Source organism: Eutrigla gurnardus (genome assembly GCF_963514095.1).
Source record: "Eutrigla gurnardus genome assembly, chromosome: 15".
Taxonomy (NCBI): domain Eukaryota; kingdom Metazoa; phylum Chordata; class Actinopteri; order Perciformes; family Triglidae; genus Eutrigla; species Eutrigla gurnardus.
The window spans coordinates 2,034,821-2,055,593 of record NC_139938.1 but is presented as its reverse complement, the minus strand read 5'-3'; the positions used below and the strand labels follow the sequence as shown (position 1 = coordinate 2,055,593).

General features: G+C 42.4%; 2 protein-coding genes across 8 annotated transcripts in view; both read right to left on the bottom strand.

The window, feature by feature from the left end:
* sipa1 (signal-induced proliferation-associated 1) overlaps positions 1-7,541 on the bottom strand; it is a 30,605-nt gene extending 23,064 nt beyond the window's left edge. For 4 of the 6 annotated variants that reach the window (XR_014598438.1, XR_014598439.1, XM_084029307.1 and 1 more), the window contains exon 1: positions 6,347-6,686. The gene's annotated coding sequence lies outside the window, so the exon portion shown is untranslated. Of the gene's footprint in view, positions 1-6,346; positions 6,688-7,415 lie in introns of those variants that run through there. The other 2 variants (XM_084029304.1, XM_084029302.1) reach the window with 2 other exon arrangements.
* A 1,180-nt stretch (positions 7,542-8,721) lies between these two features.
* On the bottom strand, positions 8,722-19,067 carry LOC311026024 (histone acetyltransferase KAT5-like). Of its 2 annotated transcripts, XM_084029312.1 has the most exons (16): positions 18,981-19,067; positions 18,834-18,900; positions 17,587-17,655; positions 17,338-17,474; positions 17,017-17,085; positions 16,744-16,926; positions 15,984-16,154; positions 15,821-15,895; positions 14,672-14,734; positions 13,801-14,049; positions 13,613-13,702; positions 13,380-13,520; positions 13,183-13,276; positions 12,942-13,101; positions 12,333-12,414; positions 8,722-10,565 (listed from the first exon to the last, which is right to left on the bottom strand). In XM_084029312.1, the coding sequence occupies exons 1-16, from the start codon at positions 18,999-19,001 to the stop codon at positions 10,431-10,433; spliced, it is 1,806 nt and encodes a 601-aa protein (XP_083885438.1). In that variant the 5' UTR covers positions 19,002-19,067; the 3' UTR covers positions 8,722-10,430. The 2 variants fall into 2 exon arrangements, with proteins under 2 accessions (XP_083885438.1, XP_083885439.1); XM_084029313.1 differs by lacking the exon at positions 14,672-14,734.
* Between the last annotated feature and the right edge of the window lie 1,706 nt (positions 19,068-20,773).

Here is a 20,773-nt window from a genome sequence, read left to right as displayed (position 1 = left end):
ACTTCAAGGTGATACTGACAGATAACAGAAGAGCAGTTACATCATTTTCAAAAGGGTTGTGTTTTTTCCTTCACATATGCTGACTCAAGCTTCACAACAGAACATGCAGAGTGAACCACACCTCACCTCGTCAGTTATGTTACGGCATAATGATGCTAATTGGATCTTTTAGAGCTCTGATAATAACATGTCTTCCCCTCCAAGCACATTTGTACGCTGTCTAAAAAAGTGATATTGGCTTTTCCCATTTCAAAGAAGTGGAATGAAAATAATTCAACCAGTGGAAATGTTAAAATCAGCAAAATATTGTCTTTCCCTGCATCAGCTCTGCTGTTATGGTTGTATATGGAGGTCAAAGCTTCCTCTGGACTCTACAGTCGGATAAAGTATCATCTCCACACAAACATATACCTTTAATTTCAAGGAGAGCTGCCATCCTTTGAATCTGTCCTTCAAAAATAAAAAAATAAAAAAACATCTTCTGCCTAATAAATTATTAATGAGGCTGGGCAAAGGGGGCGAGGGTTACCGAGATGTTAATTATTCATTGGTTGTGTGCTCCCTGGTCCACTCTCAACCGTCTGGGATGCACACTCAGACGCACACAAACAGAGCCGATTTGTTATGAGTTATATCCGAGTGTGTGTCTGACTTCCCTGTGCACCGGTGCCTCACGTCTTACAGTAAACCAACACGGGTTGAGGTCAACTACCATGTGACTCCGCTGGTGACTGGCCGTTTGGGGTCTTTTTGGCCTATTTTTTGGGAAAAAAAGTTCTTCAAGCTGCTAAAATGCAGTAGTTGCATACTGTCGCTGGGTTCGGAGCAACAGAGGTGACCGCTTTTTTACTTGTAGCGGATGCATAATCAGTGGACCTCCCCCTTAAGTAAATGCAAAGAGGAAGTATGCTCAGAAAAGCTCTCTCTATAGTATTGTCCATATTAAAAAGCTAACTTCCTCTTGTAATAAATAGTACAATCTGAAACCCATGCACGAGTACACATTTAAGGGCTATTGTTTTCTGACATAAATACGTGCCGTCGTGTCACGGTGAAAGAAAGCTCCAAACTCACACTATTGTTTGACTTGTTATTTGCCATGACATCAACAGCGTGTGCTGGCAGAGCACTGCCGCTTCCTGTGTAACTGAAAATACACCTTGTGGCAGTGTGTGTGTGTGTGTGTGTGTGTCGAGAGATTTGAGGCCTGTGAGACGTTCGAGTGCACGTGTGTCTTTGTGTGCCTTTGCTGACTCTATAAAAGCCTTATAGATGTGCCACACTATCCTCACAGTGACAGGAAGAGCAGATGTCCCTCTGTGTGTGTGTGTGTGTGTGTGTGTGTGAGAGAGAGAGAGAGAGAGAGAGAGAGAAAGAGAGACAGGGTAAGGAACTGACCCTCGGCGTCATGACTGCGTCTATTATGTTGAGACAAGGTTCACTGTTCCTCCAGCGTCATCTGTGCAGCCGGCTCCAAGGGAAGAGAGGAAAAGAGAAACTGTTGGGCTACCAGCATGCTTTCTGAGGAAGAGACGCTGACCTCCTCCGCTTCCGCACCATTGTCCACGGAAATGTAACCGAGAGCCCATGAAATGGCTGCGACGCTGTACCCACGCTCGTCTGAAAATCTTTGTTTTTTGGGGGGAAGCAAATCTCCGAAAGCTGTCTCCGGGTTGCTCTAAATGTTGCTCTAAATGTTGCTCTAAATAGGTGTTGCATGCAACACAAATAGCTGTCATGATTGGAAGAGGCTTACTGTCCCTGTTTGGGGCACCGGTTACGTCTCCACTCGCCTTGGACGGAGAAATCAAGGTGGCCTCGCATCGTGGCCTCGCCAGCAGCTCCGCACCTTCCGACCTACATAGAAGCGAGCGGCTCATGCACCAATATGCTAAGCGTGGCGCTGCAGACGAAGGCCGGTTCCCCTGTGACGCCATGCGGGCCGCGGCCATTAGAAGGTTCTGTTGGAACGAAGTCAATGAGAACACATTACAGAGCGTCAGCAGGTGACTGCTGTGCATCATGGGAAATACTACTGTGCACTCGTGCTTGCATGGAATGATTGACTGAGTCATTACAGACAGAACCTGTCTGTCTATATATACATATGTAGATATGTGTGTATATTAAACGCCTGCAGCCAACGTGGTTATTTCTGGTGCTCATTTTTCCTCACTGAAGGTATAACATTGACACAGAACTGCTGTGACTGCAAGGCAAAAACAAAAAGACTAATACGAGAAGTGTGACACTTCATTTCAAAGCAGATGTGAGACAGCCCCCCCCCCCCCCCCCCCCCCTCCAAAGCCACATCAGTGGGTTACTTGTGTGCTGTAGCCGTTTGGCCTTGTGAGGTTGGACACTCCACCGCTGAGAGCAATCGGCTCAAACTGCTCTTAGTGCCGTCGCACTAAAGGCACTAAAGATTAAGATTAGTGCAACCTTTAACATGTAAATTAAACAGCCGAGGTTGCAACTTCCTAGTAGTTGTGAAAGAATCTTCAGCCGCCAAAAAGTAAAAAACCTTGATGATCTCGAATATGTCATGCATTAGCCCAGGAACAGAATGCACTTCATGAGGGTATTATTACACTCCTCTATGCACACGGATGTTTTCAGCCTTTTTCTCTCATCTCTAGCTGCCATTATGGCGATGAAGTGACGCGGTGCGACGTGAGTGGTCGGTCCTGGTCTGCTTTCATGGCTCTGAATGCCCTGAGTGCACTTCTCCTGTAATAGCAGCGTGAACAATGAGAAGGAGTCACTGCACCGCTTAATGGTTTAATGTATGTATGTCATAACTGAGAGGGACATTGTGATTATGAATAATAAGCGCCGGCGAATTTCTGAAAAAGTGCATTTTATAATATGCAAACGTTTTTACATTCAAATCACTAAATAAAACAGATGTTCACAGCAGAAGCTCACATCTTCTCTCTCCCTTTTCTCCCCATAAAAAATACAATGATTATCAAACATTTACAACATAATTTATGTAACAGTTTTCAAATCTAATTAACTTGAAACACCTATTTCTCTGTTCACCCTCGACACAGACAGAAATTAACCAAGGACATTATTTAAATTTCATTAAGACAGCAGCTTTGTCATATATGATTTACCTCAACTGTGCAGCCCGACTCTCCAAAGTCCTGCTGGACAACTATAAAAAACAACACAGAAATGGGCAACAGCCTAACACAAAGCCAGTGAGGCCTGCAACTTCCAGACCAGTGTGGCCAACGGGGACAGGTGACTACAGAGAGCAAAGCTAAGAGGATCCACCCAGAGGCTTACGCTGCCAGCATCCTGCCATTTGATGAGGAGGAGGCTCCGCCTGTCCAACTGCCTTCCTCGCTGAGCCCCCACAGGGAGCCCGCCGGGGTGTAGCCATGCAAAATGGCTCCAAACGAGAGGAAGGACACAATGCTGACTCAGACCAGAAACTAAATCTGCCTGGTAACCTTGCAGCATGTTCGACTCAAAGTCACTCTGCTGGTATGGATGCTGGATTTAGAGCAAATGTTCTGCTCAAATACACATACGTGGACCCTCTGGTGTGGTGCTGCTGATTGTCGACTGTTGTCGGCTATTTGCTAAAGCTGATGCTTTATGGACACAGTCACTCCAGAAATCACAGTTTCGTTCTGTACGGAAACAGGACAAACAACACGAGCTAAAGTTGGAATCCTGGCAGACAAACCGCAACAGGAGATATTGGCCCGGATCTAGTGACTCAGTCGAAGGTTATTCACTCCTCCACCTGCATTTAGAAGAACAACAACCACATAGCTCGCTTCTACAATTACTTGTATCTCTCTATGATTTAGCTCCACAGCAATAATAATGGTTTTTTTTAGATGACAGAGGTTGCAGTTGCATAAGAGATGTTTTTTTGTCGGGGCTGCAAATAAGTATTTCATTTGAGAATGTTCTTGCGTGTGGGCTTGTTTTAATGGCTCTGCTAGACAACAAGGATCAAATCTGATTCCACAACACGACACACACATGTACGACACACACATGTACGACACACACATGTACGACACACACCGAAGCTCGCTTGGCTCATGTTCGGTGCAGGAAATAGAAGTAGGCCGATCGATTCAAGAGTCTATTCTGACACTGATCCCCTCCTACTCAACCTGGAACAGGACCCGAGAAGAAGCCTCTTGGAGGAAAAGACACCCCTCAGTTTAAATGACTGCACTCAAACAAGTATGCTGTCTTTTTTCTATCTATGGGCCTGGACTACAAGTTTTTTTGGATTTGTTTCATATGAAAAGCATCAAATTACCATGTGTGAAGCTGTGTGAAGAACAACAGACTGAAGTGCCAAAACCTTCAGGCAGAACCTTCACGAGGACCTTCACTCAAATGTGCTCATATCCTGATCCATATCCAGGTCACAGCATCCCAACTGGAGAACTGGGACTTCTTCAATTCTGTTGTTTTCCTTTGTAGTAAACTAAATATATTTCAAACCTTTGGTCGGACAAAACATGAGAATGTGAATGTCAGCTGAGGTTATTAATCTATAATGAAAATTCTGAATTGAAATATTTATTTGCAGCCCTGACACAAACATTGCTTATCTCTCCTCACCACTCACACACAAAGCTGCTTACTAACAGCAGGCAGACATGGTATTGTCATACGTGGAATAGTATATTTCCATCCGTTTGAACTAGAAAACACATCTCCAACCGGATAGAGGGGAATTAATAAAAATACATTATTTTCATGGAGATACAGTATATAGATGGCAAATCATGGGGCACACTACAGGGGGCAGAAAGGCTTCGGTTACTCTGGTATTAGAAGGCCTTAAAACGACAAAGTCACGGCTGGTGTTTGTGATAGATACACCGCTTCACTGACTATCTGGATACATACTGTAAATGCAGTGGATGGCAACAGAACAAAAGTGGCCGGCAGCTGAGTTGGATGAATAGGCTGCATAGTGTTTGCACCGCTATGTCAGTGCACTTAATGCGGACGCTTATCCACGACCATAAAGAATAACTGTGGCTGCAGGAGGACGAGGTGCATTTAAAGTTGAGCCCGTTGAAAAACATGGCACCCTCCGGCCGGGGACGCGAGCACAATGCCGCCAAGTCACATTGGGTTATCACACATCACATCCTTCCTGCCATCGTGTCAGGTCAAACTGCATTTTATTGTTTAAAATGCTAATGTCAACCACAGCGAATACCACACTGAATGAGGAGCCATGCGGCTCAATGTAAATTAAATGGCCCGTCCTTTGAGTGCACTGGCTTATGTAAGCTGCTTGTCCGTCCATCCCCCCCCCCCCCCCAGCTCTCCATCCCTGCCTTTCTTTCCCTTCAGCAGCCTCATCCATCCCCTGAAACCCTAACGTCTCGTAAACACACAGCCCCATCCTAAATTGGAGAGTGCAGGGGGTGGGGGTGGGGTGGGAGCATTGGGGGGGGGCTGACTCCCGCATCCCTCATTTTCTCTTCCACCTTGAAAACAACACCCCGATTCCAGTGTGTGGTTCTCCATTCCATCATTGTTTGTGCACATGCAGTATTGTTCCGGCGCTCTTCATCCACCCTGCAGACTGATGATGCCTCTGTATCTACAAAAGAACAAAAAAGATCCTGCTCCTCCTTTTTATTCCTTCATCTTCTTTTTCCTCCCTGTCTCTCTTTCATTCTCTCAGTGTCCCTCCATCCTTCCACCCCCTCCCCACCCCTCCTCCTCCCCCCACCTTGCCCTCATATCTGAGTCCTGCAGCTACAAGCACCTCTACAGCAAGGTTTCGCAGTGGCTTCCTGACAATGTCACAACACCGCTTTTAAAGACAATTCTGCCTCATCGGAGGGTGCACAATGGAGAGAGACAGAAGAGATGATGGGGGGGGGGGGGGGGGTTAGTGTTAGGGGTGAGGGGGAGGAGGAGGAGGAGGAGGAGAGGGAGGGAGGGAGGGAGGGGGGAGGCCAGGAGATGAAATGCGACAAAGGTTGGGAGCTGGATTCAAACCCACTGTGTCGCGTGTAAACGGCATGTAGGGCTCGCTGAGCCAAATGCAATTTTAAAGAGCTGACAAAAAGACATCGGGCAGAGAGGCAGAGGGAGGACGAGCTGGATGGAGATATGAAATAATGCCAAGCCATTATTTCATATCCTCCACTGCTCTCAGACGCCGTCTCTGGTCGGATGGTATGAGCATAAGAGCATATGCATGCCTATACAGAGGTATGTGGCACACGGTGTGGCCGATCCGTCGGTCTGAATTCATAATCATCAGAAAGAGGGACGCGGGGAGGCTGGAATGTGAATTCTCTGTGATCTCAACACAGAAAGGAAGAAGGCTTACCTCCACATTTCAGCTCCGCTCGACCCTGCCTTGTTTCATCCTGTTCCTCTCTGCCGACTCCCTCCCATTTTCTCCCCATGACAGCATTTTTCTGCTATCTATCTCCACGGTGAGGCTCTCTCTCCTCCTCCTCCTCCTTCAGTTCCTCCTGTCTGCCGCTCTCTTCCTCTCTCCAAAAATAAAACGGCACACGCACACACACACTTCCCTGATCTGTGTCTGCCGGCTCCTCTATTCTGTTGTTAAAGTCAAGAGGCAGGTTGATTTGCGCTGTCCTCCTCCCTCTTCCTCCCTCTCGCGCTGATTCTATTCCATTCACATCACACTAAAGCCAACCCCCTCTTTCTCCTCTCTCTCTCTCTCTCTCTCTCTCTCTCCCACACACACACAGCCCCCCCCTCCCCCCCCCCTCCCCTCCTGATCTCCTTGTCAGAGAGAGGTTAAGGCAGCCGCGGACACCAGCGACCAAGAGGGGAAGCTCTCTGTGTCTGAAATTAACCATTCAAAATGCTTCAGTGGCAAGACAGTGAATTTAAAAATGTGCTGAAATGAGGACTCAACATCCTCATATAGCAAGGTGACGTGCACAAGCAGAAATTACTAGATGCTGATGCAACGTTGAATGGAGATAGTCACCTCCCATTGTTGCTCTGTCTTTCTTTTATAGCATATTAATGGTAGGTGTCACCAGCAACATCTAATATGTCCTTTTCAAGCCTCGGTTTTCTGTGCAAAAGCTGACGTTGCTGTACAGGAGAGATAAAAGCCCACAAGCACTGAGGGTTAAAGGTGAAAATGTGTGTGTGTGTGTGTGTGTGTGTGTGTGTGTGTGTGTGTGTGTGTGTGTGTGTGTGTGTGACAGTCTGTTTATTTGTAGAGACCTCTGTGTACTCCCCAAACGCAGCCAGTGTGGGTCGAGACCATAACAAACAATCAACCTGCTGGAGAACAATGACAGTGAGGGAGTGGAACAACACGGCTCGCCTTCTCCTTCCCTCCTTCCCTCCTTCCCTCCTTCCCTCCTTCCCTCCTTCCCCAGCAGCCTCTGCATCTCACAGAACACACGTACCTGAGAGTTTGGGTGAAAACTGTTGATGATGTTTCAGGAGTCCTGCTGCTTTAGCCTCCACAGCAGCAGAGCCGTGTCCGGCACCCTCCCCCTAATCACTGCACCGAGTCCCGTCCTGGCCATACCATATGGCCGTGTGTGTTACCAGGTCAGTGACTCTGGTCTGGAGTTTGGGGGGTTGGGGGGGGGGGGGGAGGAGCAGCCTGCGTTGTTGGTGCTGTGTGCCTCAAGGAGATAAGAGAAATAAAAACAGAGGCACTAGTTGATAGTAGCTGAACAGTTTTCTTCAAAACAAGTGTACCTCAGCCAGGGGGGGTTTAAAGAGTCTGATGCTTCCTCCAGCACTCAGCATTAATCTGCAAAATAAGATCAAAACAATATTTCCTCATAAATGTTGGAAAGTCAAACCAAGTGATAATGTGGAGTTCATGTATATCTGAACTGAATACAACATGTGAACATGTGACTGGTGTAAGCCTATATCCCATTCAGAGTGTAGTTGTGGTAGCTTTGGTATATAGCTGCAGCAGCATGATTTGTGATGGTCTGAGCCTCCTCAGCTGCAGAGGTCATTGTGGACGATCAGTGCAACAGCGACACCGTGTGGAAATGTCCCAGTAAGACCACGGAGGCTCAAACGCGTGCAGCTCTTCTCTGCAGAGAAACACACTCGTCTTTCCTGAGTTTCGTCCTTTTAGTGACACATTACATTTATATCTATGAGACATCACATGCTGGAAACATCCGTCTAGAAACAATGGCAAAAATAACAGAAAATACCTGAGCCAAACGTATTTATAAAGTATATATAACACATAATCAAACTAGTAAAGAATGACCTGCAGAGCCATTACATTTGCATATAAACACCCGGATGTTACATAAATAAACGGCAGCCTACCTTGTTCTGTCTATCTGCAGAGCTGTGGGTCAGCAGCATGAAACATGCAATTAACGAATTGGCAGCAACGACGCTTGGTTACCAGTTTAGGGTCATATTTAAAGTTATTAGTGAGTTATTATTGAGTCCATATCTTCAAATCCCCTTCATCCGACAGCTGCAATAATTTAAATCGTCAGTGTACTTCTAAACTTTCGTTTCAACTAACATCCCTCCTACTTAATTCAATTGCAATTTTGCGCACTCAGGAAGAGGAATTAACGTGCTGCCCCCTGGTGGCTAGTATACACATTTGCTAAAAACAAGAGACCTGGCCCAAATGGTATACATGACTGGTATCCACGTTGCATTGATTTCATGTCTGCATGTTGTTTCCAGGTGATGATGAACTCACTTTCAAAAACACACATTTAAGATTTTTTTTTATATCAATTCAACATACTTTTCATATCAAACGCTCAAATCATACTCTCAAGTGTGTTTCACTTAAAGATACACTAAATCCTTTCAACAGGGTAAATTCAACATCTTTTGTGACATGTAAACATAAAACACAAACTGAAAGCAAGATACCACTTTTGTCTTTTCCTGTTGATATTGTGCAGCCAGTTAGTTTACATTTAAGTAAAAAAAAAAAAAAAAGACACTAAAGACAACTGTACACAAAATTTACATTCCTCTAACAGTTCAACATGGCTTCTGTCGTCTAGGCTTTTTTTTCTCTTTTCTTTTTTTTACAATCAGGTCTAGTATGTACAGTTGCAGGGAACATAAATTTAACTTAGGGAATTGATTTGTCTCATTGCACACTGTACATGATCAAGACAAGGGATTATCTGTAAAAAGGAAGATTCACCTTAATGGTCACAAACAAAGAGCATAAATACTTCCAACTACTTAAAACTCGGGGAAATAAAAGCAGAGATACTACCGTAAAAGGTAACAGACCTGAACTGTCCACGTTGACTCTTAAGCAACAACATGGTAGATCTTTTTTGTTTCCTGCATCAGTTCATTTGAATAAAAATGTTTTTAAGTGAGCCGGATTACTACGAGAGGGTCTGTGTTCTCCCTGTTCATTGAAAGACAATAATATTCAGGCACTGGAGGAGAATCGCAATGAACCAAAATTACTATCTGTGCATCGATGTGAAAATCTGAGTCCTTTTACCGTCTCTGTTTACACTCTGAATACATTTTTCATCGAGTCTCAGTTAATACATGTGGGTGAAATTGTAACCCGCTTATTGTATTTAAAAACAACTCAAATGTTTGCTCAGGAAGTGGCATTTGAGAGGCATTTAGAAGTCTGCAAGCTTTTTTATATATATATATATATAAAAATCTATATTCAAAGTAGAAAGTGAAAAGTGACATTTTGGAGTGCTGTTCAGACGTTGGGTGTCCCATTGTTTAAGGAGTGCTACAAGTATATTTCATCAATTGAGGTTTCTTAAATATGACCTGTATGACTAAAAGTAATATCATTGGAAAGCCACACAAGGGATTGTAATTTTGGTGGAGTTCATTAATAATTTTGACCTTTTAACGTCACCTCTTTGTGTAGCAGATACAAAATCACACACTTCTGATAGTGTTGACCAAAGTAAAGTAAAAAAAATAATAAAAAAATTAACGAATATCAATACATAATGTGGACTTCCCAACAGATGAGGCATTCACTGTAGAACTCAAATTATTATTCATAAAACAATCTTGTTTCCATTAGGTGGTCTGTACGTTCGCCTTCTTAGGCTTTCATTTACACTATTAAACAGACACCGTATCTCACTTTTAACGCACTGTCGGTCATAAATGGGATGTTTTACACAGTGGAAGGTTTGTGGGAGATTTTGGCGGTGTCACTGGTAACCAGTCTGTTTTGTCCACACGATTGAGAGCTTTTTAAATTCACAATATATAATGAATATTCACAATAAAAGTTCATGCATCTCAAGTGATGGAGTTCATCGTTTCTGGAGGGGTCCTGGGTTCAGAAGGTCTCGAGGTTCCTGGTGAGACGGCTCCACAAACCCTTTCAGCTGATCCACTGCTTGCTTCAAGTCTGCGATGTGGCCGTTTGGAGAAGCTACTCAGTGAACCAGGTCGGGACTTTACCACTTCCCCCTCTTGCTCCAGTCCTTAGGTGTGAAGTGAAGGCATTTTGGATCTATGCGCAAGTGTCTCTTCTGCATTGCTCGTTCATGTCCATCCACAATGTCCTCTGAAAGAGTCAGGATGTACTGACCCTAGATTCAAGAGACAAAATAAAGTCAAATATCACATTGTCACATCACATTCTTTAGAACAAGGGTTCTCAAGTGTTTTGGGGCTGGGCCTTACAGGGGAGAACATTCTCCATGGACCCCCTCATAATCGTAACACAGATTAAGCACATTTCTGGAAGTGTGAGTTCCTGTGTGATTGTGTGTGGCTTCCATGTGTAGCGATCCATTGAGCGACCAAATAAGAAGCCTTCTGGGCTGAAGTTGTGTCCAGGTTCACCATCCGTGTTTTCTGGCGGATGTATTCCTCGCTCTTTTGACTGAAACATTATTTAGTTTTCCCCCTAAATTCCGGGTGTTTAGTAATCAGGCTGGCTGGCTTAATGGCTTCATTCGCTAGCACCTGAAGGCACATGACGCATTTTGGTCTCCCTTAGCTGTTTTCAATAAAACCAAACTTGTAACTGTCCTCATATTTTCTCAATTCAGCTAATGTGGGCTCAGCGTAACATGACGATGTGGACCGACTCAAATATGTCTCCATGGTTACCAGCTAGCTATCTGGCAAACAGGCCTCTGCCTGCCTAGTTGTGTAAAAGACTAGTGTCTAGGGCTGCAGCTATCGATTCTTTTTGTAATCGATTAATTTAGCACTTTATCGATCGATTAATCGAGGAATCGGATAAAAAAAAATGCGTTTTTAAACAACCAAAACAAATAATGCATAACGAAAATGATGTGGCTGTAAAATGATCAAGCATTTCTAAAAAAAATAAACAGAGGTATTCATTCCAACTCCAAAATTTGGCTCCAAAACTAAGCCCATTTATTAAGTGCCAGTGAGAATTTAACAACAATACAGTTAAATCAACTTGGATAAAACATGGATAACATTTAATTTACGTTTTGTTTTGCCAGCAATGGCCCTTTCCTCTCCCTGCCCTAAATATGTGTGTATATAGTGTACTTCTTCTGTGCCATTTATGTATTTAACTTTCTCTTTCACTACAGTAACTGTTTGACCGTTCTTTTCTCTGCTTTGAACTCCTCCGTCCGTTTGGGCAAACACAACAACTCACAGCCAAGCGTAAATCAGGCTTTCCGATTGGCTGTAAAAGCTGCTACGGGAGCCAATACGAGCGTCCGATGCATAAACGTCACTCGCAAGATGGCGGATGAGAAGTGATCGATATACATAAACAAAACGTAGAAATGCGCCACGGAGACGAGGAGACATCTAGTCACACATTTTACTACTTTACGCATTTGTTTTGTTGTCAGAAATAAATCGCTCACATGGGCAAGCAGGATACCGTTGTTTAGCCCCGATACTCTCTGTCGTTTACGGACATTCCGAGGCTGACTTTCCGCCATCGCGCCAACTAAATTCAGAATGAATGACCGTGTATGACGCGCTGGTGTGCTTCCTGAACAACGGTCCGTGTGGAACAATCAGATCCCTGCACATAGGCGCGTCATAGGAATTTAACGAGGCTTCGAGGCAGATGTTTTGCCTCGAGGAATTTTCATAATCGAGTTAATCGAGTAACTCGATGAATCGTTGCAGCCCTACTAGTGTCAGAAGTGTGGACTACCAGTTAGTGTTACAGTAGTACTGTCCCAGTAGATGACAGCCAGTTACCAAGTATAGTGGTGCAAAATCTCCATTTCCAGGCTTAACTGTTCATCTACACAGCAAAGTCGTTAACTGATAAACCCCCATGCTGCAGAAGCAATCAGAAAGAGCAGCGTTGAGGATGAAGGAAGTGAAACACAGTATTAGTCTCTCACCTTGTAATAGTTGATGAGGTTGAGGTACTGAAGTGTTGAAATTACGTCTTCTTTCTTTACACTTGTGATCTCACTGATTTCACTGGGGATTAAAAAACATGTCAGTGAGAAGTGAGCCAATAATTAACGTGCCATTATAAAAAAAAATGATGTTTGGGAGACATTAAGGTTAGGGTCAGCAATACTGAAAAAACAAGCGAGTACATAAGATTCTAAAAACATCCAACTAAAAAACCCAGCCCAGCTTTGTCAACTCATTTCCAGTGAAAGCAGCACAAGAAAGTCACCAAGTTGGCACCACTGACGGCCGTCCCTTCTGGCCTCTTTCCAAGGCCACTGCCCCAAATTTATCATGACAAACATAAACAATAACATGGCCATTGTTAGCACTCACAGCTGTCTCGCTAGCAGCTTGTGGAAGACAACGGAGACGCAAAACGAGTGCACGGGCAGAGTGAGCACCGGTTTGCAGGTAAGCCGCCAGGCAGGTAGTTCGATGATGATTGGATGGGCTCACAGAATTTGGTGTATTGATTGCTGATCTAAAGATAATTTCAACAAACCGTAAAACATTAAAAAGGTTGAGATAAAATACCACGAGTCACATACTTGATGGTAATCTGCGGCCTTTCTCCATTGTCAGGTTTAAGGTCCATGAGAATTTCCAAGATGGTCTGGGACCAGTAAGAGCGATAGGACAAAAGGCCGAGGTCAGAAAGTGGCTTCTCGGGAGTCCCCGTCTTCCCTTCCACCTTGGACAGCTCGTAACCTGACAAACACACTCATACTTAGTATTTGAATGTATGTATATTCACTGAACATCGTGCCAGTTTTTAATAACTACACTTACTGAACTCAATGAGCAGTTTGCCATAGCCTCTCCGCTGGTAGGGAGGCAAGGTCAGAATGCAGGCGACGTTATAATCTTCAGTCGACTCTTTTTCCTACACACAGACAATTAATTAAATTAGTTTTGGGAACCTGTTTAATAGGGGGCTTTCCCAAACGGTTATTCTGTACATACACACTGTACTAGTAGTTTAGTACCTTAGAGAAGTAGCCCACTATGTGGAAGCCTTTGGAGTCATACTCTGTCATTACGTAGAAGAGGAAAGGGTCTGTGTCGTAGTATAAGGTTTTGTGGTCCAGGAAACACTTGGCAAGTAAACACAGGTTCTGGGAGTAAGTCTGAAAAATATAATCAACATATATCAACATAACAAAAAATAAACAGATGCTGAAAAAAGGTTTAGGAGAGAGAAACGTATCGTATTACTAACTTTGTTTTTCCTGCCGTCAATCTCAAAAAAGGAGATGGTGCCTTTGCGGTAGATCTCGTTGCCTGGAGGATGTCTTAGATTACATTTTGTCTGTCAAAGATGTGAGACAACAGGATGAGCACAACATGCAACAATGTAAGCAGCAAGAGACGAAAGGGTTTAGATGGTGACATATTGATGATTCTTACCAAATGCCTCTGCAGACACTTCAGGCTTTTGAGGTACTTGAGACAGAATTCACAGAGGTAGAGGATGGGCAACGTGGTGAGTTCCTGTGGGTACGGTGAGAAGTACCAGGGCTTCAGTCTGTGACGTCCTAACTCTATACACTCTATGTTTTTCATTCGAGTGACGATGTCGTCATGGCTGCGGTCGGACACCAGACTGCCCGTCATGCGGGGTGCAGATGGGATGCCGTCTGAACTGTCTTGGGAATCCTGGCGGTAAACAACGTGGACATTAGACACATTTCACACACTTGTTTGTTGTTTGATTTCTTTAAAAGAGTAACATGTATAATCCCAGTGGTTGTATATGTTACTAAAAGGAAGAAAGTTGGGTTTGAGGTAAGAAGCACCACCATTTTATTGGACCCACTAAGGCAGAGGTCTTCAGCGTTTCCAGGCCAAGGACCCCCCTGTCTGATAGGGACCCCCTATTACACATCATATAAAATTGTGTTCCTTATAAAACCGGTCAATATTAATGTGTAGTGCAGCCTTTAGTGCCATGTTTAACAGTACTTTGTATGTATACAATGCTAAGCCATTAACATAATAATTGATGACAGATTCATATTTCTATGTTGGCAGCAGAATATTAAACAAACAGTAATATTTATATTTGCTTAATATATGTTGTATTCATGTTGAGGTGTATTTTAGGTGTATTTACATTTTTTGAAGAAAAAGTTTGGGATCAAATAATTTCGGGGACCCCCCGCAGTAACTCTGCGCAACCCCTAGGGGTCGTGGACCGCCTGTTGAAGATGTTATTATGCAAACCTGAATTTGCACAGCAATACACAATCAACTGGCAGTAATAGGAAGACCAACATACCTCTGGCGGTGGTAGAAACACACTGGCACTTTGAGGGTTGTTATACTGCAAAACTTTTACCATCTAGCAGAAAAAGACACAAAAACACAGGCTTTTGGAAAAAAAAAAAAGGGAATAAATTGTTCTTTATATACACTGAACAATTTGGTTATGGGACAGATTGAAAGCAATATTGAACTTCTGTCTAAGTTTTGTATGAGTACGTTCAGTGGAGGTTTCATCAGGAGCCAGACAGCAATATTGGCTTTCATAGGTAGTGATAGAGATGTTAATGAATGAAGTGAGGACAAGAGAGAAGAAATGTTTGATTCCTTATATGACAAAACTACTGGCCACTGTCATCAGAGATGAATGTGAGAATGTGGGAGATCAGCTGCAGCAATCGGCCCAAATCAATACAACAGCTGAGCTGCTCAAGTTGAGTAGCTTCACAGGTTTAATACAAACCAGGTCTGACCTGCGTTGTTTGGACATGTCTCCATCTCTTTTAGAGACAAATCATTGTGTAGGGTCTATAACTAACAACAACTAACAATTCAGTTCTGCTTTCAAAAACAAAGAACATACATTTGAGATTATTTTGGTATACAGTGTTTTTTTTTTATTTATTTTTTTTACTAATTCTGACAAAAGCAGGTCTAATTAAAAAAGATATTAGACTCAGGATGTGAGTCAAACAACAGGAAGTTGTGACGTGTAACATTCTGCAAACACACTAATTAAATTAACCAATTAAAATAATTATTTGGTTTTAAGGATGTTATATGAAAAATAGGCATGGTGACAAAGGGAAAAACTGGTCTCTTTTAAGAAATAAAGAAGGATAAAAAAAAGCATTCATGTGATTAATATTAACATTTTTGATTCATCATTTGACAAAATGATCATTTTGCAAAACCTAACATCTTGCTCATATCGATACAGGCAGTATTTGTGGTCATTTAGGCTTTTAATACTGGTGTAGATGTTGATAAATAAACTATCTGACTCAGGTGTAGAATTTAATACTTTAAATACATTACATACATATTTTAGTTTGTAGTACTCAAAGAAAAAATCAAAATGATGCAGTGACTGATATATTGAGGTATATACTTGAAATGAGAAAATAATAAGCTGTATGTTATTTCATTATTTAAAGTGACATACCTCATCAGTTCCACCACAATTAGCCTTTCGCTTCCTCCCGGGCTGCGAGGGGATGAGTCGTCGGGCAGTGCCGTTCTATCGTTACAAAGAAATGAAGTTACACATTAGCCAGTGAGCAAAATACTTCTCAAACTCAAACTAAGAACCCAAGAGTTTTCTTTACCGTTGTGAGCGAGGAGATCTGTTCATGGTCTTCACGGGATTTGAAGGTGTTGGTCTCCCTCACAGCAGGAAAAACAGAGGCCTGAGAGGCTTCAGCTGAACTTGGCAGGGAGGGCACAGGAGTGGCCGGGGGTACCTGAGTTGCCACGGGGACAGCCTCTACTTTCCTCTTCTGCAGGAAACAAATGTTGTTAGTCATATATATGTATACATGTGTATATATAGCAGAGTCATTTGCCATCTTCCGAAAAAGGCTCAAGACTCACCTGTTCAGACTTCACCTCGACTCTACATAGCATGACCCACTAACACCCTCCCTCGACCCCCCCCCCCCCCCCCCCCGCAAAAAAAAAAAAAAAAAAAAAAAAAAAAACTCGGATCGTAGCACTGTTACTCTTGAAGTACTACTTTACTCAGATGAGGACCTAACACTTGTTCTATTTTTAGCTCTTACTGCATCGGCAATGATACGTCGTGGTTTCTTTGTTTCCTTCTTTTGACAAATGTACTTATTGTAAGTCGCTTTGGACAAAAGCGTCTGCTAAATGACCTAAATGTAAATGTAAATGTAAATATATGTGTATATATATATACACATATACATACATATATATATATATATATATATATATATATATATATATATACATATATATATATATATATATATATATATTACACCTTTAGATAATTAAAGCTCTTAGAATATTCCATCTACAGCACAACATGAGATTACAACATAAACAGAGAATACCAGCTACCTTGAAAGATTTGAAGTTGAAATGTGGCTTGACAAGTCCAGTGCATACACCTGACAAACACTTGGATACACTGTGTGTTAAACCGCTTCCAGGTGTGATCTGCACGACCGGATCAGGCTCTTCCTTTTTTATTTCATGGTTGTTTGTTTCTGGATTCCCATGCAGCTCCGCATGGCCCGATAGCTGTATGATCACACAAGATGTGATGTTAACACCTTAAACACTTTAAAGAGGGACTCAGTCATTTCCAGAATGTGTAAATTCAAGTTGTACCGGTGTGGGGAGGGTTTTGCCTCTGGAGGGAGCTGTGGCAGACTGTACGTTGAGATCTAGACTCTTCCTCTGAATTGAGCGGAAAGGAAGAGAAGGAAGGGGGTTAACTGATGTTCATATTAACACCCATGGATCAACTGCACACAAAATGTAACTATTTTATCCATAAAACTAACAGTAACAGCAGCTGCCAAACATGCTGGGATGTAAAATACAGGCTCAAGTAAAGTCTTCACAATGGTAAAATTATGCTACCAAATTTCCATTGTTGCAATGTTCTGGGATCTGAGACAAACATTTGGCGACGCAGCATTTGCTTACCACTTCTCTCTCGGGAGAACTGGGACGGGAGCCTGGAAGTCCATTCTTGGTTGGCGTTTTAGCTTCTTTCTTAGGGAACTGGAGCTTCTTCATGTCCAGCCTGTCCCCCGTGACCCATTCATCCAGGCGCTTGTTGACTTAATAACACAAGCAATTTTACACAATCAAGAAGACATTTGCCGTGACGTTTCTGTGGAAAGTAACTGTAACAGTTCAGAAAAATCATGCTGTAACACAAACTATACTCACAGTCAATGTAGTGAACATAGTAAAGCTTTCTCGAAGAGACTTCCTTCACACTTAAAATTTCAGCCAATGCTGTAAGGAAAGCAGATAAGTCATTAAAACTTGCAATGACCTGTACTGAAATTCACAAAATGACTGATTCCATCAAGTAGCTGCTAAAACATTAGAGGTGTACCCAAACCCTTAACGACAATCATTGTGGATTAACGGATTCATTAAGCGTTCAGTAGGAAGTGATGCTAAAAGCCAAGTACTCAATCAATCAGTAAATAGACAGAAAATCCATAGTAGAAATTCCAAATATTTGTTGGTTTTATCTCAAGTGCGACTTTTTTTTTTTTTTTTACATTTATTGTGAATTTGGGTATTAGACTGGTGTTCAGAGACAACAGCTCTGGGATTTTACAGTATGTGACCATTTTTCATAACCTCCTGCGATTTTATTAACAATGAGTCCAGGAAAATAAAAACAAACTAATTACATCCCTGGCTTCAAGATTAATCGAATGCGTCATGAGACAAATAAAGAAAAACGTGTACATATAATACTTATCCTTAGCGTTTTATAGTTAGTAAGGATAGTTATACTCAGTTATACTGCAGACACCTACTAGTATGTTCTTAAATGGGAAAATCTCCTTACTCATACAGACACATACAACCTGTGACAAGGGGTGTTGAGTAGTAATTGCTTTAATTTAAAATGCACAAATCCACTTGAAGATGAGGTTAAAAAATGTGTGCAGTTATGCTGAGATGTCGGAGTAGTAAGGCTTCACAATGGCCTTGTGAAGTGTAACAATAATAACTTCCCTGAGGAAGTGTCAATGAGATTTAATCTCATTTTACTGTGTTTTCATTAATCCTGTCATAACAAGTCACGTTGGGACAACTTCAGCCCAAAGAGGGCCCTTATAAGTGAGCCAATCCGCATTCAATCACCCAACTACTCAACCTGGAAAATCGGTTTCAGATTTGTAAACAGTCCGACGTCAGATGGATTTCGCCTCGTCTTTCCCAAAATATATGCATTTTATAAACATGTCCATACGAGTTAGCTAAGTAATGTGTTGTTAGATGTAACCGTGGTTTCCACCCCGTTGCACAGCTACATGTGTGCCCTCTGAGTGTGGTGTTTACAGTGTTTACAGCGCTTTCACTGGAGGCCGTGGCGTCTGATAACAACAGCTGAGGTTCGCTAGGTAGCATTAGCTAGCTTAGCAACGGGAAAACAACCGGACAATACTTACGCCATTCGTCCTCGTGTTCTTGGTTTTTACGGAGAACGGGTAGGCGACAGCCCTCGACAATCTCGACCTGTCGAAAATAATGCGTTAATGTGCATCCTGAAACTGGTCAATGTCTCTAAAATAAAAGTATATCTCTCGAAAACCTACCGACGATGCGTTGTCCGCCATTTTCGTCCTCTCTGAGAGCAGGAGCAGGGTGTTGTGGGAAAATGCCGGTCCACAACAAAGATTAAATAAACAGCAAGATAGACGTTCTGAATCAACGTGGTGAGCGGAAGTGGGAAACCAAACCGGAATAAAGTTGTGCGAGTCCCTCACCAAATGCGAGTCGTAAAATACTTTGGATATCTACCACCTGATTTTACATTTCCACATTCAATATACCGCAAAGAGACTGTATGGCACGTAATGACACAGGAGAGTGGCTCTCAACATTTTGAATTTGTCCTCTTCTGATTGTTAAACTAATCTGAGGACCACCTTCCTCAAATATACTTGACTGTAAATATGTGTTAGGCCACTGTCAGGTGTAATGACCAAGATAAATATTAGGCCTATGTTTTTCCATCAGTGCTTGTCATTGTGAGTCAAGTTTTAATGTGCCAAGGGTCATATTTCCTCACCACCGTGCATTGGAGCTCTCACTGCAGATTTTCTCCCACATCTTTTTCGTATTATTTTAAAAAACAATCCATTTTGTGCAACTTAATCCGGGGAAACGTTAGCTAGCTTTTTTTTTTATTCATGTGAGTTCCAAAATGTAGATAAATAAGTGAGACCTCTGAAGCCCACCAGTGGACCCTGACCCAGAAACTGAGAGAATCTGATATGCAAAATATATTTATATGTGATCTGTGTCTGAATCAAAAACATGTTGAAATTCAGTATGCAAATAGCCTAATTATATATAAATAATATTTGTTTGATGTTTGGTTTTTGATAATTTATCCTCCATTTTTTCAGACCTGCTCTTTATGCAACTCTTTTAGCTCTTTTAGCACAAAGTCCTTTTCTGAAATAAAAGTTTTTTTTCTTACCTAGCTAACTGTCTTTTTACATGTTGCATCTGTGAGATTGTGTGACCATCTGTGTGTTAATATTGGGTATTATAATATGAGTTGAATGCTATAAAACAGGGCTGCATGGTGGTGTAGTGGGTAGCACTCTCGCCTCACAGCAAGAGGGTCCCGGGTTCGATTCCGGGGTCGGCCCGGGTTCCTTCTGTGTGGAGTTTGCATGTTCTCCCCGTGTTAGCGTGGGTTCTCCAGCTTCCTCCCACAGTCCAAAGACATGCAGGATGGGGATAGGTTCATTGATGACTCTAAATTGCCCGTAGGTGTGAATGGTTGTTTGTCTCTACATGTCCGCCCTGTGATAGACTGGTTACCTGTCCAAGGTGTATCGGCCTTCGCCCAATGACAGCTGGGATCGGCTCCAGCCCCCCCGCGACCCTGAATACAGGATAAGCGGTAGACAGTGTGTGTGTGTGACAGCGCTATAAAACAGTGTGTCATGGCATATTTATATGAAGAGCGAACACAAAGTGTTCATGTAAAATTTTTTATTAAATTCCCTCAAAACTTCTGTCTACTGGAAAGTATGGACAATTAAATGTCATTAAATGTTCATTGCTTTTACTGTGCTTGTTAGTGTGGGATATCAGATTGAGCAAACAACAAATAACCAAATATCTAACTTAGCTTTGCAGCTATGTATAACAGTCAGTGTTTGATCAAATCACTGAGCAAGGGCAAAGGTTATAAATGATCTTTATTATAATCCTTGGGACAGCGTTCAGTATACAGAACTTGCATTTGTTTTCAAGTTGAGAACCCATAAATTAAACTGTAAAGGAAAACAAATTATATAAAAAAAATCAAAGAAAATAAACAATCAGTGTTTAACAGCGTTCCATTATTACTAATTTTGAATCAGACAAC